This window comes from Lissotriton helveticus, chromosome 1_1, assembly GCF_964261635.1.
Source record: "Lissotriton helveticus chromosome 1_1, aLisHel1.1, whole genome shotgun sequence".
Classification (NCBI taxonomy): domain Eukaryota; kingdom Metazoa; phylum Chordata; class Amphibia; order Caudata; family Salamandridae; genus Lissotriton; species Lissotriton helveticus.
Window position 1 is genome coordinate 469758305 of NC_136057.1, and position 25783 is coordinate 469784087.

General features: G+C 46.7%; 1 protein-coding gene across 1 annotated transcript in view; it reads left to right on the forward strand.

The window, feature by feature from the left end:
- TTLL12 (tubulin tyrosine ligase like 12) overlaps nucleotides 1-25783 on the forward strand; it is a 256888-nt gene that overhangs the window by 19774 nt on the left and 211331 nt on the right. The window contains exon 3 of the mRNA XM_078673878.1: nucleotides 3517-3715. Within this exon, the coding sequence (XP_078530004.1) occupies nucleotides 3517-3715 (199 nt within the window). The remainder of the gene's footprint in view (nucleotides 1-3516; nucleotides 3716-25783) is intronic.

Here is a 25783-nt window from a genome sequence, read left to right on the forward strand (position 1 = left end):
CGGCGGACCGAGGGTGCAGCACTACAAGACTCCACACAGGTAATCACTATTTAGGACAAACAAGATGTGCAAAAATGCAAATAGAAACTTTAAAATTCTATCAAAGTGCAAAGTGCTATTAAAATCAGTCAGCAGTCGCAATAAACATAAGATGACCCACCAAGTGTGTGAGAGCCAAAAAATGCTCCCTCTCCACCAATGGTGTGTGCTGCTGGCCGGTTTTGGAATTGGGGCCTACTCCCAGGTAGTATGGTAGGAGGGATTTACCCTTTCTTTGCTGATGCATATTCTTGCTTGCTATGGGGATGGCTTCAGTATTCAGGCTATAGGTCCCAGAGAGATAGAAAGACTGTTGGGTTCCAGGGGGAGGTGTTGTGGCTAAAGCCTAGTCTGACCTACCCTCATCCCATTTAACAAAAAAACTGAAAACAACCAGGGCCTGAATTACACATTGGATGCATGGTTCCTGTTTATACCGTGATGAAACCTTAATTCGGTGCACCCAGCACATACTGTGACAATGTGGCCGATTACCAACAAAACAAAATGCTGTCCACAGTGCAGGCACTAACTCTTGACAGTTCCTGAAAGTAGTGAAACAGATGGCCTCGGTTTGAAACGGAGTGAAACAATGGCTTTGTCTATCTCTGGAGAAAGTGGCCTTTCAGTGAAGAGGTTTTTTTTCCTGGGGCGTTAAGTGTCCGCGCTGATTGTTCCCCATTACCTCTATGGACTGCACACTCCACGCACATCCCAATCTTTTTTTTTTCCTCTGCAGTTGTCTGTAATACATCGCAAGGGCAGAGATAAAGGTTTGCCTATTACCAAGGTGACATGCTCCCGTACATCTGAGGCAATGTCCCCTCATGGCAAGATATTAACCGACATCCACTTTATTGCAAAAAGGGCCGCTCCAGCATCTGCAGCCCCTGCTACTCATTGGTGGTTCTGGTTCAGTGTTGCAGGAGGTGGCATACGTGATGGTGTACTTCTGAGGCCCTTTAAGTAATCTGGTACTTGGTGGCTAGTTAGCCCCCCACATTTATTGCTAGTGTCTAGTGTGCTGAAAGCCCACAACCACCTCCCCTCCCCCCCCCATCACCTGGGGAGGGGGAGAAAGATTTTTGTCCTTTAGGGTTGGGTGGTAGCACCCACAACCTAGACAGGCCCCATTCCGTTCATTACAGAAAACCGCCCTGGTATCTGGGAGTAAAAGAGAACAAGCATTTGCAATGCAATAGGTCTCACAGTTACGCAAGTTTCAGCAGTTGACATTGCAAAAAAACAATGCCTTTTGTTTTTATTTTATTTTTTAAAACATAAATAAAAGGCATTGCCATTTACAATGCCAATAGCTTAAACTCTCGTTACTGCGAGGCCTATTGCTTTGCAAATGCTTGTTAAGGTGTGTCTGCTCTCTGTCGTATGCATGTTGGGTGTTCAGTCTATTATTCCTTGATGGGTGCAGGGTGTAGCATAGGGTGTAGATTTTCTCCCCACCCCAGTGGGCCAGTTACAAATATATCGGTGTGAGACATGGAAGGCGCATACCTCGGTAGCCGCCTTGGCCGAGCACACCACTAAGGCCAGAGGAGACACGTGAAAAAGCATCTCTGGGCTGCACACACTCAACCACGACCCATTCATGTGAGCACGCCCATTGAACCCTCTGTCTTCTTGCCTAGCGTCTGTTTTATTTCTTCATCCTTTGTGCTTCGTCATTTTTGAGCCGTGAAACGGAATAGAGGTTCGCGAAGCGTTCACTGTTCTTTCTGCATTCAGACTATGACCGGCCTGTCTGGGTTGATTGCTTGGCTGTAAGATAGCAGACTGGGTTAATGTTCCGGCTGCTGCGATCTCCGTGTCCTGACGGTCACAGATTTCCATGTATTATGCCACCTCCCCTTCGGCAGGTAGGAAGTACGTGAGCGCTGTGTGCAGCGCACTGAGGCAGATCTGCTCCGGGCGCCTGGAAAGTGTGGCGTGTGGAATCTGGGCTGCTACGACAGAGTGTGGAGCACAGGGGCAGGCATGGGCAGTGAAAAACATGAGGTTAAGTGGTAGCATAGAGTGCGGACAGAGTGAAAGTCGAGGCGAAGCTACAATATGCATATAGTTGGCATAAGAGAGCGCGTGGCGGAGGATGAGCACCGCGAGTTAAGACCATGAGGAAGAAGTGATATCCTTATGTTTTGCGCTCAGTCCCTGTAAATCAAACCCGCGAGCGGGGCAGAGAAACAGTAACTAAAAGCTAAATCAAGCGCGCGGTGGGAGCGTGTGAGGAGAAGCCATGCGCGTGCACATCGCTTGTCTGTGCACGCACATGATTTGTCTCCCTTCGCTAGAAAAAGCCACAACAATAGTCTCGCCAAGGTGAAGTAGTGCATGTGCTGCATTCGCTAGGCGAGACCTAACGGCGAGACCTAAAAATTTACATTTTAACATAACATTTTATTTCTGTTTTGAGTTCAAGTGTCAGTTATGTTTTTACAAGCATTAGATGAACAAGATACAGTAGATGCTTCGTGGCCCTTTGGAAAGTGCATGTTTGGATCATCTTACTAATTCTGAGCTGACACAAAGGACATGTTATGAGCCACGCATCTCCCTCAGCTTACCTAAAGGTAATGTGTATTAGGCATGTAGCAGTGCCGGTCTGTCAATCATATTTATATTAAATGTGAGTTCTGGTATCCTTTTGCACCAAGTGTATGCGAGTGCTAGTTCTATAGCACGATCATAGCGTAATGGCCGCAGCATGCTATACATTGTCAAAGTTCAGCATAAAGTCAACGAGTGATAGGAGAGAGAACTGATTTGCACTCAGTGGAAGTTATATAAAGCACTCTGATACAATTTGGTCTTTTATCTGCTATTAAAGCTGCAAATAAATAACTAGTTAACAGTCTTATATTGCATATTTGTAAAAAGAAAGATTGTTAGGCTGTCAGCCGAAACAATAAATACATAATAAACTAGTTAACAGGAATTTAGAAACTATCCTAGGTCGTGTTCTCTGTTTTATAGTGGTGATGCTGACATTGAGTGCAGTTTTTTCATGTATCCATGCTGCACTCCAATTTTAACTTTATGGTGCTGCAATATGTTATGATATTTAGTGGGCGAAACAGTTATGTTTCTCTACCTTGTCGTGAAATCGCATTTTTAATTTTTTAATAGCTGGATTCGACAGTGAGACCATTTTGTAAAGAGTAACATAGCTTCATTAGTTCTTTCGTAAATATGAATCACTTGAGTGCTATTCAGTGATCTACCATCTATAGATCTGCTTGTCTGGCAATATGAATAGGAAGGCCATGTCAATGCACTAACTTTAGGATAAACTGTATAGATTTCTACACTCTGATCGCCCCCCCCAAATAAAAAACAATACATTCACCCACCACCACTGGTTGTGTGCATACTCCCAATTGTTCTGAGTTGTTATATATGTTTAAAGCTTCATTTATCTGCAAAAGATCTTGCTTGTATCTTATTTTTCTTTCTTTTTTTAAGCATTTTCCTCATCGATCATGCCTGGACCTACCGTGTTGAACATGCTCGTCAGCAGCTGCTGCAGATTCCTGGGTTGCTTCACCGGATGGCAAACCTCATGGGAATTGAATTTCATGGAGAGGTTCCAGATGAGGGAGTTATTGAGGAAGTACTTAAGGAAATGTGGAAATATAACCAAACCTACAAGCTAGCTCAGGGGGTAAGAATGCATCACCTGATATGTTATTTTTCTTTTGAACCATTAGGGAGGGTAACTCAAAACCAATACACCAAGAATTAGTTATTTTCATTGTATTAGGCTAATCGCTCTTAACCTGGGGACGAGAAGGGAGTGTCACCTTGTAGTCACATTCTTCAAGGGTAGGCCACTGCCGCACTTGCAGGCTTCCTCCTCCCACTGCTTTATCGTGGGTGTGTGGAAAAATAACAAACAAATAATGGTGGAATGTTTAGGAACTACGTTGGAAACAGTTAACATTTTTAGTTGCCCCTCATACTGTATCATGTTTGACTTCAGGGTGGTTACATTGTTCATAATAGATTGATGTGCAGTACTGCTTGGGTCTGTGATGAAAACAATGAGTTTCTATAGGGCAAGCCCACGGTCTAAGACTCCTACACTATCTTGTATGGTTGTGCTAGGCACATGCCATGTATTCATTTAGTCTTGTGCTTTCAGTTAATTCCTTGCTCAGTTTTAGATCTTCACGACACTACCTTTCAACGAGAACTTGTGCCTGTTATGTGATTCTGATTGAGCACTGCATCTTACAATGGAAGTTATTGTGTATATGTATTCCTAGCATTTGAAAATGGGCCTACCCGACTGCTTCTTGCATCTCTCTCGTATCATGCTAGAGTAAAACGACCTGCTTTTATGTCTTCTCCAGGCCTTGAATAATTATGAAATTGTTACAACATTCAGGTCTAGTGCATCTACTCTGCCTAACTGTTATGCACTTAACCCATAAACTAGCCTTAAATTGTGTTATCCTCTGTGTAGGAACCTGGCTCTTTACACAGTGTACCAAAATGAGGTGCACTTTGTAGAGTCCAGGTATCCCTTACTAGTGTACAGGGGCTTGCTTTAACAATCCCAAGGTGCTCTATTTGTGTTAGTGTGGTCGAGCAGCCTTAGGTTTATCAGAGGGGAGTGTTGTGTATACTTGCTCAAAGAAAACACAAAGAGATGATGGACTGAGCGCTGAAACATTTCAGACACTCGCCCCCCCGTCACAGATATGGGTTGAATCCTTCATTGTTCTTTAGCTCACTTTGCCTCCCCGGTTCAGACCCAGCCATATGCAAATCAGTCCTGACCCTGTGCCTCGTAGGAACAGTCCAGCCCGAACTGCCAAGCCACGTGAGCAAGGGACCCACGTCTGGGCATACCCTGCTAAATTAGGGCGAACAAAGCAAACACAAGGAGAGGATGGACGGAGCCCTGAAACTTTTCAGACACTTGCCCATAGTCACAGATCTGGGTTGAATCCATCATTTTGCTTTAGCTCACTTCTCCACCCCATTTCAGACCCAGCCATATGCAAATCAGTCTTGACCCTGTGCCTCATAGGAACAGTCAATCCCAAACTGCCAAGCCTTCCCTGGACCGGAAAGAAGCATCCTGGGACCGGTTTCAGGGTAACCCCCCTCGTCAGCCAGGCTAACTTGAATCCAGTATCAAAGTGAGTAGAGGACCCACGTCTGGGCATACCTGCCAACTTAGGGAGAACAAAGCAAACACAAGGAGATTATGGACAGAGTGCTGAAAACTTTCAGACCCCCAGTCGCACCCCTCATCGGCCAGGCTAGCTTGAATTGCCTAAGTCGGCAGGGTATGCCCGATGGGGGTCCCTTGCTCACTTTGCTACTAGATTCAAGCTAGCTGTGAGATGGAGACAAAACAAGACCGCAGTGCCACTCTCGACAGTGACACTAGTATAAGGGTTTTTAGATTCAAGGGGAAACTGGGCGCTCTGCTCTATATTTAGCGCAAAAGTATTGGTGAACAGTTGTTGAGTAGTGGTGCAATTGGGCAAGGGTATAAGCCCTATAACCCCTCAAAATGTGTATGCTGACAAACAACACACAAGTAATTGAAACAATGAGTGATGTAATATGTGACGTCATTAGCAGTGCTAGCGCGCGAGTTATAGTTAGCTGAACTAACTATAACGGGGAATTTCAATGGTTTTGTATGAGTGAAATATCCAGCTAACTATAACATGTGTGAACATTAGATATATATATATATATATGCTTTAACTCCTTTTAAACATCATCAAGAGAAAAATGTTTTGATCATTAACTTTATCTTTATTCTTTTTTTATAACAATTCTGTTTCATATTAGGTACAAAACAACTTTCACATCTGATAATTACATATACAAAATTGATAAATACACATTCCCAATAGTGATAATTACAACCACATATCCATGTTAATCTAATCCTATAATGTTAACATTAGATAACCAAATCATTGAACATCATAATTCAATTTTTCATCTGGCACAATTTGATAATTGGAAATTTATGATCAATCCGTTGCCAATATTTCAATGATTTTCTTGCATAGTTTTATTACTAGAAACCATGTGCAGAGATTGGTCACATATGTTGAAAAGCAACACGTTTCGGCTATGTCTTCATCAGGACTACGTCACAGTGTTTTACTAAACAGAGAATATATATAAATAATTTTAATCTAGAGTACAAAATAGCCCTTTCAAATATTTACACTATACATAGATACAAAAAACAGCCTATTCTGTTAGCATATAGCTACTCATAGATTTCAGAAATAGAGCCAATAATGAAAACAAGGAGAAACTCCATTGTGATTGGCGATAATCATACAAAAACGTGTGTGGTGCCTAAAACAACAAATGACAATGTAAACTTCTTAATGCATACAGATTGTGGCTGACCACAATTTTGTTTATGTATGGTCTAGAATATTCATGCAAGGAACACCAATGTGTGATCACAATGTTTGTGATAGAGCATTAGATGATTAGTAAGACAAATTAGCCTGTGGGTCCTAGTTCTTATACATATATCTACTTGTATCTGCTTGGATGTGTTTATCTGTCTATAAATTAAATGTTACCTCCGCTTATCTCATATATCGAGAATAGAGCTGGCTTGCAATCATGCAATTAGATAAAAAGAGTTGCTTTTTCAATGCAGGAAACTATTTAGAAGGAAGAAAGAAATTGGACAATATTATAATGCAAGAAAACAGAAGGTGCTACCACCTTCTGGGGCAGAGATATGAGCCAACACATTAGTAAAGCCTCTACGCACCAGATAAGTGAAGACTAATCTTTAGGACAATGTTATCATACTGGGCTTACTTCAAGTCAACTCGTTGAAACTTGGAAGCACTTAGTCCTACGGTTTCTTTAGAAGCAAAACTGTTGCAAAGTTAGAAACAAATAAAAATGTGTGAACTTAGGATACAGCAGTGATACTAGTACAACCTTGGAGACCAACCTGGTATCGTCAGTAAAAATGGGACACAGACAAAATAAAAGGCGTTACTTTTCAACTTTATGTATCAGGCATCGGTTGAACCGACAGGTCTAGTCTTTTTGGCTGCCAGTTTTATTGCACTATCAGTAAAAATGTGACAATTCATGTGCATACACAGGTCATCAACCAGTCAACATTTTGTGTTTCAATTTCCCGCTCCCAGATAACAGTCGCCCATTCTGGAGCTATAAATAATTTAAAAAAATTAAAAACCAAGGGAAGCAAAGAAGGAGGTGGGTGGGGGAATAACAAAATTAAGAGACAAACTGAATGGCTGAGGAGGGAGGGTGAAAGGAGGTAGCAACTTAGAACGTGCATGCGGATGTGTGGGAGCAGTGGGATGAAGCACATGAGCAGTGGGATGAAGGCCCTGAATTTGGCCCAGCTTAAACAATGGGTCAAATCCCCAACTCATGTATGGGGGCACTTAGATCTAGTGTGTTCAAATTTTGATATTGGAATGTCCTGCCCCCAGAGTGTGACGTGGTCGGACCACGGGCTGATTAGGTTTTTCTGGGCCTTGGAAAAGTCGGCTGGGATTGGGAATTCCCTTCCGAATGTGCATCCTCAGAAGATCAATCTAGCTACTTTTTCAGACATACTCTCCCGAGAACGACCGTTCCTAGGTCCCACAGTGGGGGAGGCAGTGGGACACTTCAATGGGTGGCTGGAACAGGTGGCGACTGCTTCGGTGAATCAAGGCCGTATTCATAGACTACGCTTTTCCCCCTCTCAACCTTGGTTTTCTCATGCCCTCCGTGAGTTGAAATTGGGGTGCAAGAAACTAGAACGAGAGTGGAGACAAGGCTATCGCCCTGAGGCTAAGACTGCCTTGCGTATGGCCCAGAAGGAATACTATGCTCCGATTAAGGCAGCTAAAGGTGGCTACTACGCAGGCAGAATTATCAAGGCAAACAATAATAGCAAAGACATTTTTTCCATTGTTCAGAGCTTTTTATCACCCTGTGCCGCTCAACCTTTGTTGCCATCTTCTAAACAATGGTGTGAAGAGCTGTCATCTTTCTTCTCTGAAAAAATTGTTAAAATCCAGGAGGATTTGGTGGCTGTCTGTGACATTTATAAGTCCTTTCCAGTGTTGCCGTCCGTACCCATGCCCAAACTGACAGATCAGTTTGTGGCTTTTTCTCCGGTTGGGGAGGAAGATGTCCTGACAGTTCTTAAATCTTTGAAGTTGGGCTCTCCCACAAACCTGTGCCCTGCTCGGGTGCTTGGGGCGGTGGCTGCGACAGTCTGTAGGGAAGTTACTCAGATCGTTAATCTTTCTTTCTCCACGACTAATGTTCCTATTGTGTGGAAGCAGGCGAAACTTCTGCCGCTCCTCAAAAAAGCCGGGTCGGATTTAGCTGCTCCGTCGAGCTATCGGCCTATATCCTTGCTACTGGCCCTGGCTAAAATTTGTGAGAAAATGGCCTTCCACCAATTGGATAATTTTGTAGAGTCTTCTCAAGCTTTACATCCTGCCCAATCGGGCTTGCGGGCTGCCTATAGTACTGAGACGGCCTTTTTTTGAGGTTTCAGAGGCAATTAGGGGGTGCTTGGACGGAGGCGGCAGAGCAGTTCTGATTTTACTGTATCTCTCTGCCGCCTTCGATACGGTGCCCCACGGGCTTCTACTCTCCAGGCTGTCTTCTATCGGCATCTCGCGGTTGGCTGTGGACTGGCTAACGTCGTTTTTAAACGACAGGACGCAGCAAGTCTGGATGCCACCATATGCTTCTCAGCCAAAGTCACTTTCCACAGGAGTCCCCCAGGGGTCTACATTGAGCCCCCTGCTTTTTAATTTGTATCGAACTCCCCTGATCTATCTAGCAGAGTTTTTTGGGGCAAAAATGATGGCCTATGCCGACGACACCCAACTTTTGTTCACCTGGCCAGATGATAATTTGGATACCTCGGTTGTGCAGGACTGTCTTACCTCAGTCTTTCGTTGGCTGGCCCAAGCACAGCTTAAATGTAATGATGAAAAATCGGAGGTCCTCTTCTACGGAGCCTTTCCAGATAATTTTAGAACCCTTCTCTGGCCTCGTGACATTCCCTGTCCAAAATCCATGGGTGGCCCGGCTAGGAATTTGGGAGTCTGGTTTGGGGATAATCTCAAATTTGAAGACCATATCAGAAGACTTACTGGTGTCTGCTTTGGCACCCTAAAAACCCTGAAAAGATTCTTCCCTTTGCTCCCGAGAGATGCTAGAGAGACAGTATCACGGGCGCTCATTCTCTCCAGGTTAGATTATGCGAATGCGTTGTTCATTGACATACCTGCCTATTTGATCAAAAGGCTGCAGGTGGTGCAGAACGCGGTCGCTAGACTCCTGTTCAACATCCCTAGGAGGTCGAGCGTCCGCCCCCACCTGCATAGCCTGCATTGGCTCCCAGTGACGCAACGTATTCTGTTTAAGGCTCTTGTTCTCTCCTTTAGGGCCACCCATGAGCTTGGGCCTCAATATTTAAGAGAACGCTTTTCCCTGTACATCCCTAACCGTGCCTTGCGATCTGCTAACCAATGCAGGATGTAGCACAGAGGGTACAAAGTTCCCCGAAAGTGTCTAAAGACGAAGAAAGGGGAAGGAGTGTGCAACCCAAAGCGGGTGGAGTCAGGGAGCGGAGGGCACCCTTGTTAGAACTCAGAGGCCTCACACACCCAGCGAGCTAGATGTCAAGCTTCATCATTGGCCTCTTGCTCCTCGTCAGGCTGGCGCTGCAATGCCTGACGGGCGCCTCAAGGCCTCAAGGCCTCATGACGATGACAACAACACAAACGGCTGAAAGCATAGGCTGATGCTTACCCCAAAGGAAGTCCCTATTGGGCCTCGCAGTCTGTTCCCGTGGGGCAGCACAAAAGGTAAGGTACCCTAGGGGGGAAAAAATAATCGAAAAACACACTGGTTCAAGGTAGTGGGAAAAGGGGAACTGGGAGGACCAATGTGAAAGGAAAGGCTATGGGAGCTCCACGGTATCAGGTGGTCAGGCGGTGACAGCGCCAAAACCGGAGCCCGACATCCGGAGCATCCCAAGCCAGATCCGAGCCCACCGGACCCCCCTGGTATAAGGGTAGCGTGCAGTACTGCCCCAAAGGTAAGCATGTTAGCACCAGGAGCATGCCGCTATGGCACAAGTGTCCACAGAGATCAGCGTAGTCAGAGACGTCTGGTCCGTAAACAGATGGAGGCACATGTTAGAGTGCCCCGGTGTACAACCCCATCGTGGCCGCACGCACCCACCCAGCCCAAAGCGGGTCAGCGCGGTCGGAGTATCTGCTCGGGAGGCAAGCCAAACATCGTAGACACCGTATTGGCGTTCACGGCGGCCAGAAACAGCGAGACATGTGGGCCCCCGTGGGGAGGAGGACAAGCGAAGAACTCTTACCTTATGTCAGTGCAGCCCAAGGCTACGAACCTACCCACACGCGAGGCGCTCGCTCGGTAGCACGGAACAGCTGGTAATAGGGGTACCGGTGTTACAGGATTATAAGCTGTCCGTCACTCCGCCCCGGCTGCCGGGCGGGAAGGGCGTGGATGTCGGGCTCCGGTTTTGGCGCTGTCACCGCCTGACCACCTTTTAACCAAGGGAATCAGTCACGCCAATAAAAATCCTTGTGAATTGGTTCACCTTTTTTAATTTCACATTCCCCACATGACTACACCCCCTTGTCTCCCCCTCACACGCACACAACCGTTGGCTTGAACTGAAGATCTCAGACAAAGAGCGCCCTTGAGGCGCCCGTCAGGCATTGCAGCGCCAGCCTGACGAGGAGCAAGAGGCCAATGATGAAGCTTGACATCTAGCTCGCTGGGTGTGTGAGGCCTCTGAGTTCTAACAAGGGAGCCCTCCGCTCCCTGACTCCACCCGCTTTGGGTTGCACACTCCTTCCCCTTTCCCCCACCTTTCTTCGTCTTTAGACACTTTCGGGGAACTTTGTACCCTCTGTGCTACATGTTTGACTGGACATGTACACTGGACCCCGCTAAATATTGTCCAGAACTGGTTCCCCCCTTTTGTATTGATAACCAATGCAGGATGGTCATCCCCAGATTTAGATATGCCAGGCTGGGAGGTCAGTCTATATCTGTTCTGGCGGCTAGAGCTTGGAACACCCTTCCTCTTTCGCTCCGCTCTTCCCAGAATGTTGCCATCTTTAAAAAAAACCTTAAAACTCATCTATTTAAAGTAGCCTTTTAGCTTCCTCTCTCCCTCTCTGCACGCCTTATCCTCTGCCTACCACGCCAGGATACTTCCGAGTAACAGAGCGCGTTACAAAACCTTTAAAATAAATAACTAAAATAAATAACTAAAATGAGTGAGAGAGAGAGAGAACAAATATGCACTTAAATTAAAAAAGTAGTTTACTGTATGTAAGTTGACAGGATACAATTCATCCAATCAAAAGGATGGCACAGAAGCTATGCCCCAGATAAGGGACAAACACAAGAAGATGAAAGATAGACATCAAATAAGACAAAAGCAAATTAGATTGAGAAGAAAGCCAACCAATGGTAAGCAATGGACTGCCTCAAAACCCTGCTACAGACTTTTGGTACTGGCCACAAAAGGTACTCCACTACAACAGCTAGAGGCTGTCTGTAGGGAACAGGTCCCAAAAAATAAAGTTTATGGCTTACTGGCGCGCTCTGGGGAGAGAAAAGCCAGCAAAATAAAGGTGTTTAGTGGATTCAGAAAGTGAATGAGCTGTGCGTTCAAAGAAAGGGGGGTCAACCCCTTACAAATTGATGCTTATTTTATCCTGGAGACTGGTGTTGACATTTCTTTTTCGGACTGCAAAGTTAAGAGGATTTTGTAAAGTAAACTGACTGTTACAGGGAATATGAAATTAAAGGCTGCTGGGTGTCTTTTTTTTTTTTAAACACTCAATATTTAAATAACTTGTAAAAGAATTGTACAAATATTTAAAAATATATCAGCAGTTAGCAAAGCACTGTTTTGTAATCCTTAAGAGTTTGATGGAACCAAAACTTTTACTAGGAGTAAAACAAACTAGAACACTTTATTTGGTGATGTGCAAATGATAAATACTTGCTAAACCCGATTTTCACACATTATCCTGTGGCACCCCAGGCGGAGGTCTCCGTGCTCCAGGAGGTCAGAACTATCTCCCTACCAAGTTCTGGGAAAACCGGACTCCCAGGAGCTATCCTGCACTAATACCTGGGGTACCGGAGAACTTGAAGCAGCCAAGGCTTGTTTAGTGTTCAGCCTGGACACCAACACGGCCAAGACCGTCCTACCGAAGTGCGACATCCGCACCAGAGAGGCCACTGTCGAGAGTGGAACAACGAAATGCCCACTGCGCACAACACAAAATTAAACAAATCTGTGTCTTGGTGGACAAGAACCACACAATGTCTTAGAAGTGTAAAGCCTTCATTTAATTCTCTTTGAAAGCCAGCCGACACGTGTTTCGTCGCAAAGGAATGTCAATTCGGCGACTCCTCAGAGCTGTGTGGTTTAAAGAACAAGAAAATGAGGTTGCTTAGCCGGTGATACTTCCGAACCGGCCGGGCTCGGCACCAAGATGGGTGTCCGTGGACTGTAATTGTGAGCACTCTTATCAAAAGGAGAAACCCGGGTAAGAGTTTCTGGTAGTCTTAATCCGTGTAGAAAGAATCAGCGCAGTGGTCCTGGTAGGCCCTTCAGTACCAATATAACGCAGTCAATAAGCTTGTTGCCAAGGGAGTCCCGCAGGTCGGAACCGAAATATGGGGAGAGTGAGTGAACTCTCAAATCTGGAAATCCTCGGTCTGAAGAGTGTGTGGTCTTGTTCGTCCTGCGGGTAGCCGTGTTCCGGGTATGGACTCCTTGCGCCCCACGTTGGGCGCAAGGTGTCATGGTCAGTGACCTCACTCATGACATCACTGATGACATCTCAAATGACATCACTGATGACATCATCCAGAGAATGTGTGTCTTTCAGAAAAATAAATATTTTTTATATATGTATATCTAAAGGTCGATGGAAGAATAAATGGGTAAATAAGTGTCTAAATGGATGTTTTGTTTTGTAAAATTGATTGTATAACTGACTTAGTAAGTATATCTTAGTGAATACATGTATTAGCGAGTAATGTTTAAATATGCAAATATCTGTATCAGTGTCTCACTTTGTGTATAAGTGGCTGCATGGGTTGGTGAGTAGCAACATGAGTGTATATAGGTTATTAGTTGTTTTTTTGAGTATTTGACTATCAGAATGAGTGTCTGTATGGTTTGGTGGGGGGTATTACTTAGCGCACAGATGCATGAATGACTGACTCACTGTTTGTATGTGTTTTGAAGACCGCATATGTGCAGGACTGTATGGGTGGATGACTGTGTATGGGTGTGTTAGTGAGTGAATGACTGTCTCAATAATATCTTTATGAGTAACTACATATGTTTTAAACTAGCATATGTGAGTATTGATGTATATAGTTGAGTATATGTGAGAGTGAGAGATTGGAAGAGTTCCTGTTTAAATAAGTATGTGTTTCTAGAAGTGATTGTTTAAAAGAATAAGTATGTGTATGTTTCTGTAGTAGTAAGTGTAGTGGTGTGTGTATAGCTGTATATGCAAGTAAATGGATGTTTGTTTATTTGCATGTGTGTGAGTAACTCTATGGATGAGTATCGGTGTGTAACAGGATGTATAGGTGTATGAGTACATATGATTAGTGAGTACATGTATGAGTGACTATAGAACTGTTGGTGAATTAGTGGATGTGTATGTAGATGTTGGAATTACTGAATAGGTTGTTGTAACTGGTATTGGTATCTCCATTTTTTTGAAAATTTTTGTTTCTATTTTTTTTATTTTTTTTGGTATTTTTTTTTTTGGTTAAAGACTTTTATTGAGCAATAAAATAAGAGTTACAAAGATGGGCCTACAACCACACGGGCTGGCCGCTAATTGCAACGCACAACATAAATAGCAAATGATCATTCCCGTGGCTAGGCACAGAACATATACCAATTATCGCTCGAAGCATAGGACAGGACAGAACAATTTTATACCAATCATAAAAACAACAAACACTAAACAAGGCGAGTGCACAGTAATCAAGTCAGCCCAGAAGGCGGAGGGGAAAGCAACTAATCAGGAAGACAAAAAACAGATCAATGAAACCCGGCATGGCCGGGGGGGGGGGCAGCGGGGAGGGCAGGAAAATCCTAAAACAATATGAAAAATTATTCGGGAATGTCAGCCTAGGGAGACAGGGTAACATCGGGAGTGTCAACCAAGGGAGGGGTACAAATATCTCCACGATATGCATTCCACTGACCCCAGATCTTCAACCACGCCCTGGGTCTGCCCCTAGCCACATAGACAGTCTTCTCTCGGAACATGGACCAGTCCATATTATCCTCCCACACCGAAACTGCGGGAGGTCTGGATGCGCCCCAGAGTTGTGCAATGTCCCGCTTTGCGACCATGTATCCCAAGGTCGCCCATCTGGTCTGGGCCACAGAATAGTCGGTGGGTTCCCACACATTCAACAGGCATCGTCGGGCCTCGGGCCGCAGGGTAATACCAGTAACGACAGTCATCACCGCAAGCACATCAATCCAGTAGGCTGCTACCACCGGGCATTCCCTAAGAATATGTAGAAATGTAGCACTCATCCCACAACCACGCCTGCATAAGCCATCCGGGGAAAAACCCATCACAACCAAACGCGGACCAGTCACATACACCCGGTGGAGGATCTTAAGTTGGACCAAACGGAGACGGGCGGGGATGGCGACCTCTTTCGGAGAAGAGAGTGCCGACTGCCAATCCTCGTCATCCAGGTCCAATCCGTCACCGACCCAAACCTCCCTAAGTCGGAACAATAAGTCAGCGCGACTATGAATCAGTTTCTTGTAAATAAGGGAGATAGTGCTATCGGGCAAGTGTCCATCCAGTATACGATCCTCAAGGGGGGAGGACTCGGGCAGGGTCTCATCAGGAGTCAGAACTGAGGCCAGGGCATGCCGGACCTGCAAATACCGAAAAAACTCCCTATCACTCAAGTCATATTCTGCCTTAAGGGCCTGGAAAGACTTCACTCTACCCTTCACACAGACATCACCCACTTTACATATCCCAATCATATCCCAGCGGTCAAAGCCCTTAGTAGACCAGAGACACCCCAAACGTTCGGAAGCAAAAAGCGGGGTCGCCATTGTCAATCGATTCTCCCATCCCAAACTCACATTCGCGGCGCGCCACACATTGACTGCGATCCTGGACGGGCCCGCAAGAAGGCGCCCTGCCGATCTGGAATAAAGCGCTCTATTAAAATTCCCTCCCGGCAGCTGGAGTCTATCCATCTCAAAGGCCGGATCTCGACCCGGGGAATACATTACGTGGTTAATGGCAGACAGCTGGGCAGCCCAATAATATCTCTTGATATCGGGGAGCGCCATGCCCCCGTCATACCAAGGGATGGTAAGTTTCGCAAGGGCGATACGTGGACGTCCGTCCCAGATCAGTTGCCTTTGAAGACTCTCGATCTCCCGGAAATAGGTAGCGGGAATGTCGTCATAAGAATTTTGAAGCGCGTATAGGAATCGCGGCAAAGACATCATTTTAAAAAGGGCAGCCCGGCCCAGAGGAGACAGGGGTAGCTTACGCCAACGGGCCACATCCAGTCGCAGTATAAGAAGCGGGGGGAGGAGGTTACGCTCGAACCGGAGTGAGGAGTCCAGCGTAATAAAGATCCCCAAATACTTGAAGCCAGAGTGGACAACCTGGATAGGAAACCTGTCCGGTAATGGGGGCAAAACACCCGAGAGAACATATACACAGGACTTAGCCCAATTAATAACCAGACCCGAGTTAGCGCCAAACGAAGTAAGAACGTTAAATAAGACATTTAAAGACTTACGCGGGGAAGTAAGATACAGAAGAATGTCATCCGCGTAAAGCGATACACGGTCCTCAAAATCTGGTGACCAACGGATCCCTTTGAGTGAAGGTTCCCAGCGAAGCCATGCAGCCAACGGTTCCAGAGCAAGCGCGAAAAGCAACGGAGACAGGGGGCACCCCTGACGGGTCCCCCTACCAAGACAGAAGGGGACAGAGACCCGACAGTTTACCACCACCTGTGCCAAGGGTTCGGTGTATAACAACTGCACCCAACCAATAAATTCAGGGCCAAAACCGAATTTCTCAAGAGTTGCCCAAAGATAGGGCCACTCCACCGTGTCAAAGGCCATCGAGGCGTCCAGCGAAGCCAAAATGGCCGGCTCCGTCAGAAGCCCCGCCCTCGCAACAGCTCCGTGGAGACGACGTAGGTTAAGAGCCGTGTTGCGATGCGGGATAAATCCAGACTGATCCGGATGAACCAAGCCACTAATGACCGTCAAGAGGCGGGTTGCCAGGAGCTTAGCCAGGACCTTGGGTTCAACATTCAACAGGGAAATGGGCCTGTAAGACGAACAAAGGTCCCGAGGTTTACCTTCTTTGGGAATAACAACTACCGTAGCCAGACGCTGATCATATGGGAGAATACCCCGCTCCCGGGATTCCAAAAACATGGTATGAAGATAAGGCGCCACCTTATCAGGACGTAGCTTGTACAATTCAATTGGCAATCCATTCGGGCCCAAAGCTTTGCCCGAACGGAGTGAGCGGATGGCCGTCGCTATCTCGTCCGTAGTGAAAGGGGACTCCAAAGAGATTCGGTCTAAATCGGAAACACTGGGCAGAGCTATATCACGCAACAAAAGGCGAGAGTCATCGACATCCCGTTCAGACACAGGGTTATAAACCACACGAAAATAATCCGCAAAACATTCAACTATTCCAACCGGGTCTGTCACTCTCACACCATTCGAAGTCTGAATCACAGGCACCACACGATTCGCCCTCTCCTTCTTATCCAACCATGCCAATAATTTACCCGCTTTGTCCACCACATCATACAAACGACCCTGTTGCTCCCGAAACATCAGTTTAGCTGCATCTGTGACCAAAGACCTGTAGGCAAATTGTTTCAGACCCAGGGCGTGGAGTTTACCAGACGTAACATCCGATTGTAGGTCAGCCTCAATGTCAGCAATCTCCCTCTCAAGAACCACCACCTCCCGACTCCTCGCCTTTTTGGATTCAGCAATAAGGGAAAGGGCCTGCCCGCGAATCACTGTCTTAAAGGCCTCCCACAGGGATACCGCAGAGGAGACGGACCCCTCATTGTCCAAAAAATAATTGTCCAAAGACTTAATCAAGAGGTTGCGGGTCTCGGGGGAGGTGAGGTACCATGGGTTAATAGGAGCCACCCGGCCTGCCGCCTCCACCCCCACCTCAAAACAAAGCCAGAGCGGGGAATGATCAGAGATGCCCCGGGGGAGGTGTCTAATCTCACGAACCGCTGGCGACTGCGCCGCAGGCATCAGGAAGTAATCCAGTCTAGACAGACTCCCATGGGCCCCAGAGTGGAAAGTGTATTGAAGCTGAGTAGGATGCAGAAGTCTCCAGCAATCCACCAAGCCGAATGTATCCAGAAACCCACCTAGCCATTGTTGGGCCAAAGGGGTGTCCCTAGGGGGGTGACGATCATGTAGACCGGAGAGCACTGAATTAAAGTCACCTGCTATGAGGAGAGTACTATCAGGGAGGTCCAACAACACACGGCCCAAATCGGAAAAGGTAGAGGTCTGCAGACCGGGGGGCACATAAACGGCAAACAAGGAAAGGGTTCGACCCTCATAGCGACCCACGAGGACGGCGTAACGCCCCCGATCATCAAGGATCACATCATCAATAGCTAGGGGGAGGGAAGCTCGAACAAGGATACCCACCCCCCTGGAACCCGTGGTAAACCCCGAATGTGCGGCGAGGCGGTAGCCCCACCTATTCATTGCACGACACGTATTGCCTACCAAATGAGTCTCCTGTAGAAAAACAATATCCGGAGACAAACGTCGTATACTGCGCAACACCACACCCCGCTTAATACGATCCCCCAGACCATTAACATTCCACGAAATAAACCTCAACCCGCTACCCCCCACCCCACACATCAACGCCGCAACCCCCCTCCAATGAGCATGACATCAAAAACACCTTTAGCAAGATAAATTTGCCTTGAGAACACAACACACAAACATCAAACTTCCCATCCACCCACCCCCCAACAATCGAGGAAACACCCCCCACCCTGCCCCCCCTGCAAGAAGCCAAAAAGCCACCCCAACATGCAGTGTGCCTGTCGCCCAAGAACCCCCATTCTACAAAAAGACCCCGGAGGAGGAAAGGCTCTGACCCACCCGCCACCCCAACAAGAAAAATAACGAGGAAAACACTCAGACAGCAGAGGCACTTAGGCAAAGAATCCCAAATAAAGTTACTGTACACGAGGACCCGGGCATAAACAAATAGTTCAGCTCTCTACACCACCCTCAGCACCACCCGGGTGGGCGGCGGACTCAGCCGCAGGAGGTCGGTCCGGTAGGGAGTCCAGCCAGTCATTCACAGAATCAGGCCGATCAAAGAAAAGGGTTCGTTCATTGTACTCAACTCGCAGCCTGGTCGGAAAAAGCATAGCGTATCGCAGTCCCATGTCCCGGAGACGCTTCTTGACTCCACGGAAACCCATACGCTGTTTCTGCACCTGTTGTGAAAAGCCCGGGTAAAAGTTCACCGTGGCATTCTCAAAGGCCACCGGGCCCTTCACACGTGATGCCTGCAGGATAGCGTCCCGATCCCTATAGTGGAAGAGTTTCGCAACAATAGGCCTCGGTGGGGCGCCAGGCTTACCCTGGCCTCCCGGAACACGATGGGCACGCTCCACTGCGAAGAACTTACTCAGCCCAGACGGAGAGAGGTAGTTCTGGATCAGGTCCTCAACCAGGAGATCAACAGAGTGCGGTTCTGGATTCTCCGGAACGCCAACCACACGTACATTACAGCGACGTGCCCTGTTCTCAAAGTCCTCCAAGCGCCGGGTCATGAAATCGTTCACCCTACGGAGATTGCCAATCTCTGTCTGTATCTCCGAGACGTCTGCCGTGAGGCTGGATGACTTGAGATCCAATGACTTCACCTTCTCATTGGTTTTAGATAGGTCGGCCCGAATCAAGTTCACATCAATGGCCACGGTGTCGATTTTGTGGGCCAAAGCTTCATATTGTTGACCTATCGTTTCCCTCATGCCAGAAATGGCGCCCATGATGTCCTGCAGGGACGGTTCCGTCGATGCGTCCACGATGTGGTCAACCGCACTTGAGCCAGGCAGGGCGGTTCCGGGGGACCCCTTCGCATGGGTGTAACGGTCCATAACGTTAGACTGGACCGGGCCCCCACGCAGGGGCGTCTTGGTCTTTCGTGTCTCTCGGTCCCCTCTGCCCGCCATGTCGGAAACCGCGTCACCAGGAGACTCACTCGACCCGATGGAAATGGCCACAGGAAAGCAGGGCGTCGGGACCAAAAGCCCGCTGCAAGGGTACCACTAGGAGAGGACCAGCCTGAAAGGAGGATAAGCCGGCCAAAGGCCCGACAGCCGTACCGTGCGCCGGAACTAGCCCAGGCCAGACTCCCCCGCCAGATGTCTCAGTCTGAGGCAGAATCAAAACCGAAACTTAAGAGGGGGACCCACAAGTCCAATCCCCCTGCCGTTGTTGTTCAACTCCAAGACGGCCAGAGAGCCTCACCCAGTCCCGGGCACACCCCGAGGGCGGACCCCGAAAGTTCGAATCGCCGTATCTTCGGCGCCCTGGGTCCAAATCAACTTCCAAAAATCACAGGAAGATCAGCCCAGCGTCCTCTACATAAATCCTCGTGAAAAATCAGGATATGTTCAGGATATCATGCCGGGAGTGGCGGGGGTCCGGAGAGCGCTGTGCTCACGCGGCCATCACGGATGCCCGCCAAGCTCCTCCTCCTTTGTTTCTATTTTTGAATGTGTGTATCAAAGGTTATATTAGGGTGAGAGGAGGTCTGCCACTCTTTCACAAGGATGATGTCATCAGTGATGTCATTTGAGATGTCATCAGTGATGTCATGGGTGATGTCACTGACCATGTTATGAGTGATGTAATATGTGACGTCATCAGCAGTGCATTGCGGGCGCGCGAGTTATAGTTAGCTGAACTAACTATAACGGGGAGTTTCAATGGTTTTGTATGAGTGAAATGTCCAGCTAACTATAACATGTGTGAAACCTATGGTTTTTTCAGTGAGTTTCTAAGGTTTTTTTATGATAATTTTTAAATGTATTAATTGTTATATTTTTTTATACTGATTTACTACATTGTTATAAAGTATTTATTTTTAGATATTTTATTTTTTAAATTACATTACATATTTTTAATATAAATTGAAAAATATATATTTTTAAATATTGAAATTGTAATATTTTTTTTATTTTTTTATTTATATATATTTTATATAGCAGGCAATTATATTCTATGGAAGGAAATTCAAGTTACTGGTAAGTGCGGTTAAAATTACTTTTCAGGATCAGTACTGGGCTGAAAGATGCAGGACTGAGGTCTCTCCTGATAACAGGTGAGTAAATCGGAATTCGTAGTTCGGCTGATTTTAGAGGAATATTTGTACGTTTCAAAAATAGACAAACTTTTCTGGTGAAAACCACACAATAGATTCCTATGGAAGGAAATACAAGTTACTGGTAAGTACGCTTAGATTTACTTTTCAGGGTCCGTACTGGGCTCAAAGATGCAGCACTGACGTCTCTCGTGATAACAGATGAGTAAATCAGAATTCGTAGTTCGGCTGATTTTAGAGCAAATATTTTGCTCAATAGTGAAGGAAGGGGGCGGGGCCTGAGGTGACATTTGTGCAAACGCACCCTGTGGCACGTTTTAAGTTGGAGAATTAATTCCTCTTCAATCCTGAGGTCCCCTGTGGACCAACTAGCCCACCAGGTACCTCCAATATGCGCCAGGGAGCTGCGTTGCAGAGAGGTGTTCAGAGGCCACGCTCCCTTTTTACAACACTCTGCAACGCAGCTCCGTGGCACTTACTATAGGTACCTGTTGGGCTAGTTGGCCCCTAGGGGACCTCTGGATTGAAGCGGAATTAATTCCCCAACTTAAAACGCGCCACAGGGCATGTTTGCACACATATCACCTCAAGCCCCGCCCCCTACCTTCACCACTGTGCAAATGTGCCCGTAGCGCGTTCTAAGTTGGGGGATTAAGTCCCCTTGCATACTGGGGGTCCCTGGGGGCCAACTAGCCCACCAGGAACCTCCTGTATGCACCAGGGGGCTTCGTTGCAGAAAGGTGTAAAAAGGGGCATGGCCCAATTATATCTCTCTGCAACGCACCCCCTGGTGCGTTTCCAGAGTGGGAACTAAATCCCCTTGAGTACTGGGGGTCCCTGATGGCCAACTATCCCCCAGGAACCTCCAGTATGCGCCAGGGGGCTGCGTTGCAGAGAGGTGTAAAAAGGGGCGTGGCCTCATTACACCTCTCTGGCCTTGGGGGTCGTTGTGGGACCCCCCTGAGCAGGCCTAGGGGGTCAGGGTGTTTCTACCATGCCCCCTTTTCACGTTTCTTTTTATGTTTTCTTGTGCCTCGGTTCTACCGAGGCACAAGATGGCTGCCAACACTTCCTGGTTCGGAGTGTTGACAGCCAATTAGCATTCAGCTCGTGCACGGGAGGGTACGCGTACCATACTTCGTCTATAGATATATCTATGATTTTACTTTTGATTTTCTCAGGAACTACTGAACTGATTTACACCATTTAACAAAAAGCGTAATCTGCGAACCAAACTACCCTTTTGTCAAATTTGGTGTAATTCCATTCAGCAGTTCGGGCTGTAGCCTCACTTAAAGGTCCCTATGGAAAATTGCATGGGGAAAACACATTTTGGGACCCCCCTTTTTTCTCGGCCCCTGCTACACGAATCACCCTGAAACTTTCAGGGAAGGAGCGGAGCAGGCCATCTTCTTGGAGAATTTTGCGTGTATTCGTCGACCGGCGCCAAAGTTATTCCAAATAGAATGTTGCGGATTTCCTATGGAAACTAGGTCTTAACTATAACTACCTACTGGGGACTGCCAGTAGGATAGGGATATAGGGATATAGAGATATAGGGATATAGGGATATAGGGATATAGAGATATAGAGATATATATATCTATCAATGTGATCCAGCAGATGCCGAGAGCGCTCAGCAGTGTGTGCTCAGCCCAGGGGTCGGATCCAGACCCAAGAAGTCACTTTTTTAGCACAAATGGAGCGGCACAACCGGATGACTTTTTTAAAGCTTTTTAATCAGAGCTTCACCCCACCAACGCGTTTCAGCCACAACAATAATATATTTTCCAAGTGCATTGTGGGAAGTGTAGGATGCAAGGACTACGTTGTAATATTGTAGTTTGAAAGCGGCGTATAAAGCACATTGCGATGCCGCAGAATCACCCATACAGCTCACCTGTGGCCAAGGCTAACTATGTAGCTGAAACGCGTAAGGAGTAGAAATGCTGTCACTCTGTGGAATAAAGTGACGAATTTGCCTGGAATCTGGTCTGGCGTGCTTCTTTTCTTCGAATTGAAGGTGTCCTGGATGTTAATGGGGGTTATCTGCCCCAAGCGCCATGACCGCCCTGTTGAGGTCCGTGCTCCCTGCAGACGAAAATTTATGGGACTAAGTTAAAAGGAGCGGGACCCGTCCGTGAATCTCCCGAACAGTAAGGCACGGAAATAGCAGCCGATATTTTTGTTTGGGGAAACATCAAGGGCAAGGGAAAGGTGAATTACATTGGTCCTTCACTACGGACTCCAGGACTGAACGCACAACCTTGAATTGTTTGAGTGACAGTGGAAAGATTTGAGCAATTTAAGTCACTTCAAATGGACTCTTGATATTTTACGTTGCACTGGGAAAATACCCAGATGAAAACAAAACGGGAAAATGATTAACAGTGTGCTGAACAGAACAATTGAGACTTTACATTCCAAGTGCATTGTGGGAAGTGTAGGATGCAAGGACTACGTTGTAATATTGTAGTTTGAAAGAGGCGTATAAAGCACGTTGCGACGCCGCAGAATCACCAATACACTTCACCTGTGACCAAGGCTAACTATGTAGCTGAAACGCGTAAGGAGTAGAAATGCTGTCACTCTGTGGAATAAAGTGCCAAAATTGCCTGGAATCTGGTCTGGCGTGCTGCTTTTCTTCGAATTGAAGGTGTGCTGGATATATATATATATATATATATATATATATATATATATATATATATATATATATATATCCCCTCCAGTCACGAAAAGGTAGAGGCCACACGGGGAATCTCTTTGGAAGCCTTTTATTTCACGGCATCATGCATTTCGGCTCAAACAGCCTTCTTCTTCGGATGCCGCTGTTACAACAGGATGCTGCCCCACCCACGTTTTAAATAGCCCTGTGCCACCCCATTGGTGAAGACACTTACAGTCCCCAATAACGTGACTGCACATCAGAGGCAGTGTGGTAGACACTGCAACTCCCAGAGTTCACCTTGCCGTTACAGGTGCTGCGTGGGGAAAGACTTGGAGATGATGGTCCAAATGGAATAGTGCTTAACAGGACAGAACGCGGTGTGTCCGATTGTAGTAGTCCTGATAGATGAAATACATATCTATATATCGTTCTGATCTCTTGCAGGACGTCCACCATATTATATTTGCTTGAGTCTTCTCATATTATTACTTGCTGCTTGTTTATTCATGGTTTTATTCATGCATTTAACTGTTGCATTTACCAAATGTGTTGTTATTGCATGCATATAAACATATATATATATATATCTAAATATATTTGAATGCTCTGCATTTGGCATCAGGGAAAGCCTTTCTGTTAGGGAGTACAGTGTAAAATAAAACACCAAGCCTTATTCTAAAAAGAGTCTTTGCATTTTGTAAAATAAAACCCTTTTCTAGGTGTTTGTTTTGTGTTATGTCTCCTGCTTCACCGAGTGTTCAGCCACTGTGTGGGAGATTCTGTATTATCTGAAAGGCGAAGCAAGACAGTGTGCTCCACTGTCTTCTTCGCAGGCACTAGGGCTGGCTGGGAGCCACTGTGCCGACCACCAGACATCTGGCCCTTCCCCGGCTCTCCAGAGCAGGCAGACATGGTTACGGTGAGCCCCCTAGCGCCCTCAGCTGAATTTGTGGTTTCTACCTGTTTGTACCATAGGTCGTTAGTGGTGTCCTGTGTGATCCTTTGTCTTTTGTCCCTAATCCTTTTGATTTCTTGGTGGGCATGAGCACTGCTTCGATGCAAGGTGTCCAGGACAGCAAGGGAGGAGCTTGTTTGAAGCAGCTCGATGGAAGCCTGCAGGTTTCAGCTAAGCAAATTTGTTGATATGGGACGATACAGCAGCAAGGGACATCTAGGGGTAAAGTGGATTAGGGCCCTGTGGGGTGCCCAAACTAGATCAGAGCAGAGGCCTGCACAGCGCAGAAAGCCAATGCCAATACACTGAATGCTGCAGCTCACCACGGCCCATGGGTGCCGGAAGTTGGCTCTATTTACACAGTGACCTCATTTTGGTCCACTATATAGAGTCAACCCCCAAGTGGTTTACAGTCACTAGTGATAACCCAAATGCTTTCTTTTGTGTTAGTGTGGGCAAGCAGTTAGCCTCATCAGAGGGAAGTGCTAAGCATTTGTTGTATTTACAGAGGCAATAAATTAGGCATGCACTCAAGAATAAACACTGAGAGCAATTTAGAGAAACAAGCCGTATTTTTATATACATTTTGATATCAAGAACTTCGTTAACAAGTAAGCACTTATCTATATATGAATTTTTACTGGTAAGAAAATAGTTCTTAAATGCGTCTTTACGCAGCAGTGCTTCCCTATGAGAGAAAAGGCATATGTTGCATACAGTTATTCTTGATCTGTTTCTAGGAGTCTCCTTCAGGACTTAGGGTGGTAGGGGGCCAAAGTCCAAAGGACCATCAGCAGTTTCTCGTTACCTACCCTGGGGTATCTGGGGACAGAGATGCTGATCGGGTTGGTTGCTATGCACGCTACGTCACTAGGAAGTAGGGTTGGCACCTAGAAAGTGGCTTTAGAGGGTGACTTGGGGACAAGTCCGTTAGCTTTCAAAGGTGGCCACTGGTTACATGGATCCTGGGGACAAGACAGCACAGTCCGTTCATCGGTACCCATGCTGGGACTTAGTGTAAAAAGGTTGTTTCGGCTCTGTGCATCCTAGGGCCTTGCAGCTGTCGGTCTACATCGGTTGATGGTGCAAAAACAATACAGCTGGGTCATTCCGGCAGTGGGTCTCTGAGTGGCTGACGTCACTTAACTGCTTCTCAGTCTCTGTGTCGTTCGAGTCAATATTAGTCTCTCACGGTCTTTGTTTGCTGCAAGTGGCCCGTTACCCCGAGTATTGGTCCTATGTTGATTCAGTTGGTCCTGGTGTCCTCTCACTTGGTGGGAGGACAGATCTGACTTTCATGAGCACAGGTGCCTCTTCCTGGGGGCTGCTGCATCGGGCTGGCCGGTGAGCGGCAACCCGGTGAACCAAACTTTGCTCTTCTGTGCCTGCGGTCTGCAGGGGAGTAGCTTCCCTACTCCAAAAGAAATTGCTGGCAATTTACGGAGAGCTGGCAGTCTCCCGGGATTCTTGGGAGCTGGTCCGTTGCAAGACGAGTTGCAGGTCATGATTGTCAAGACTTGTGGAGGCAGGGATCTGAAAGAAACAGATTAGTGTTAGATTCCTTACCTTAGAATATCCCCAGGCATCAGGCTGGTTCCG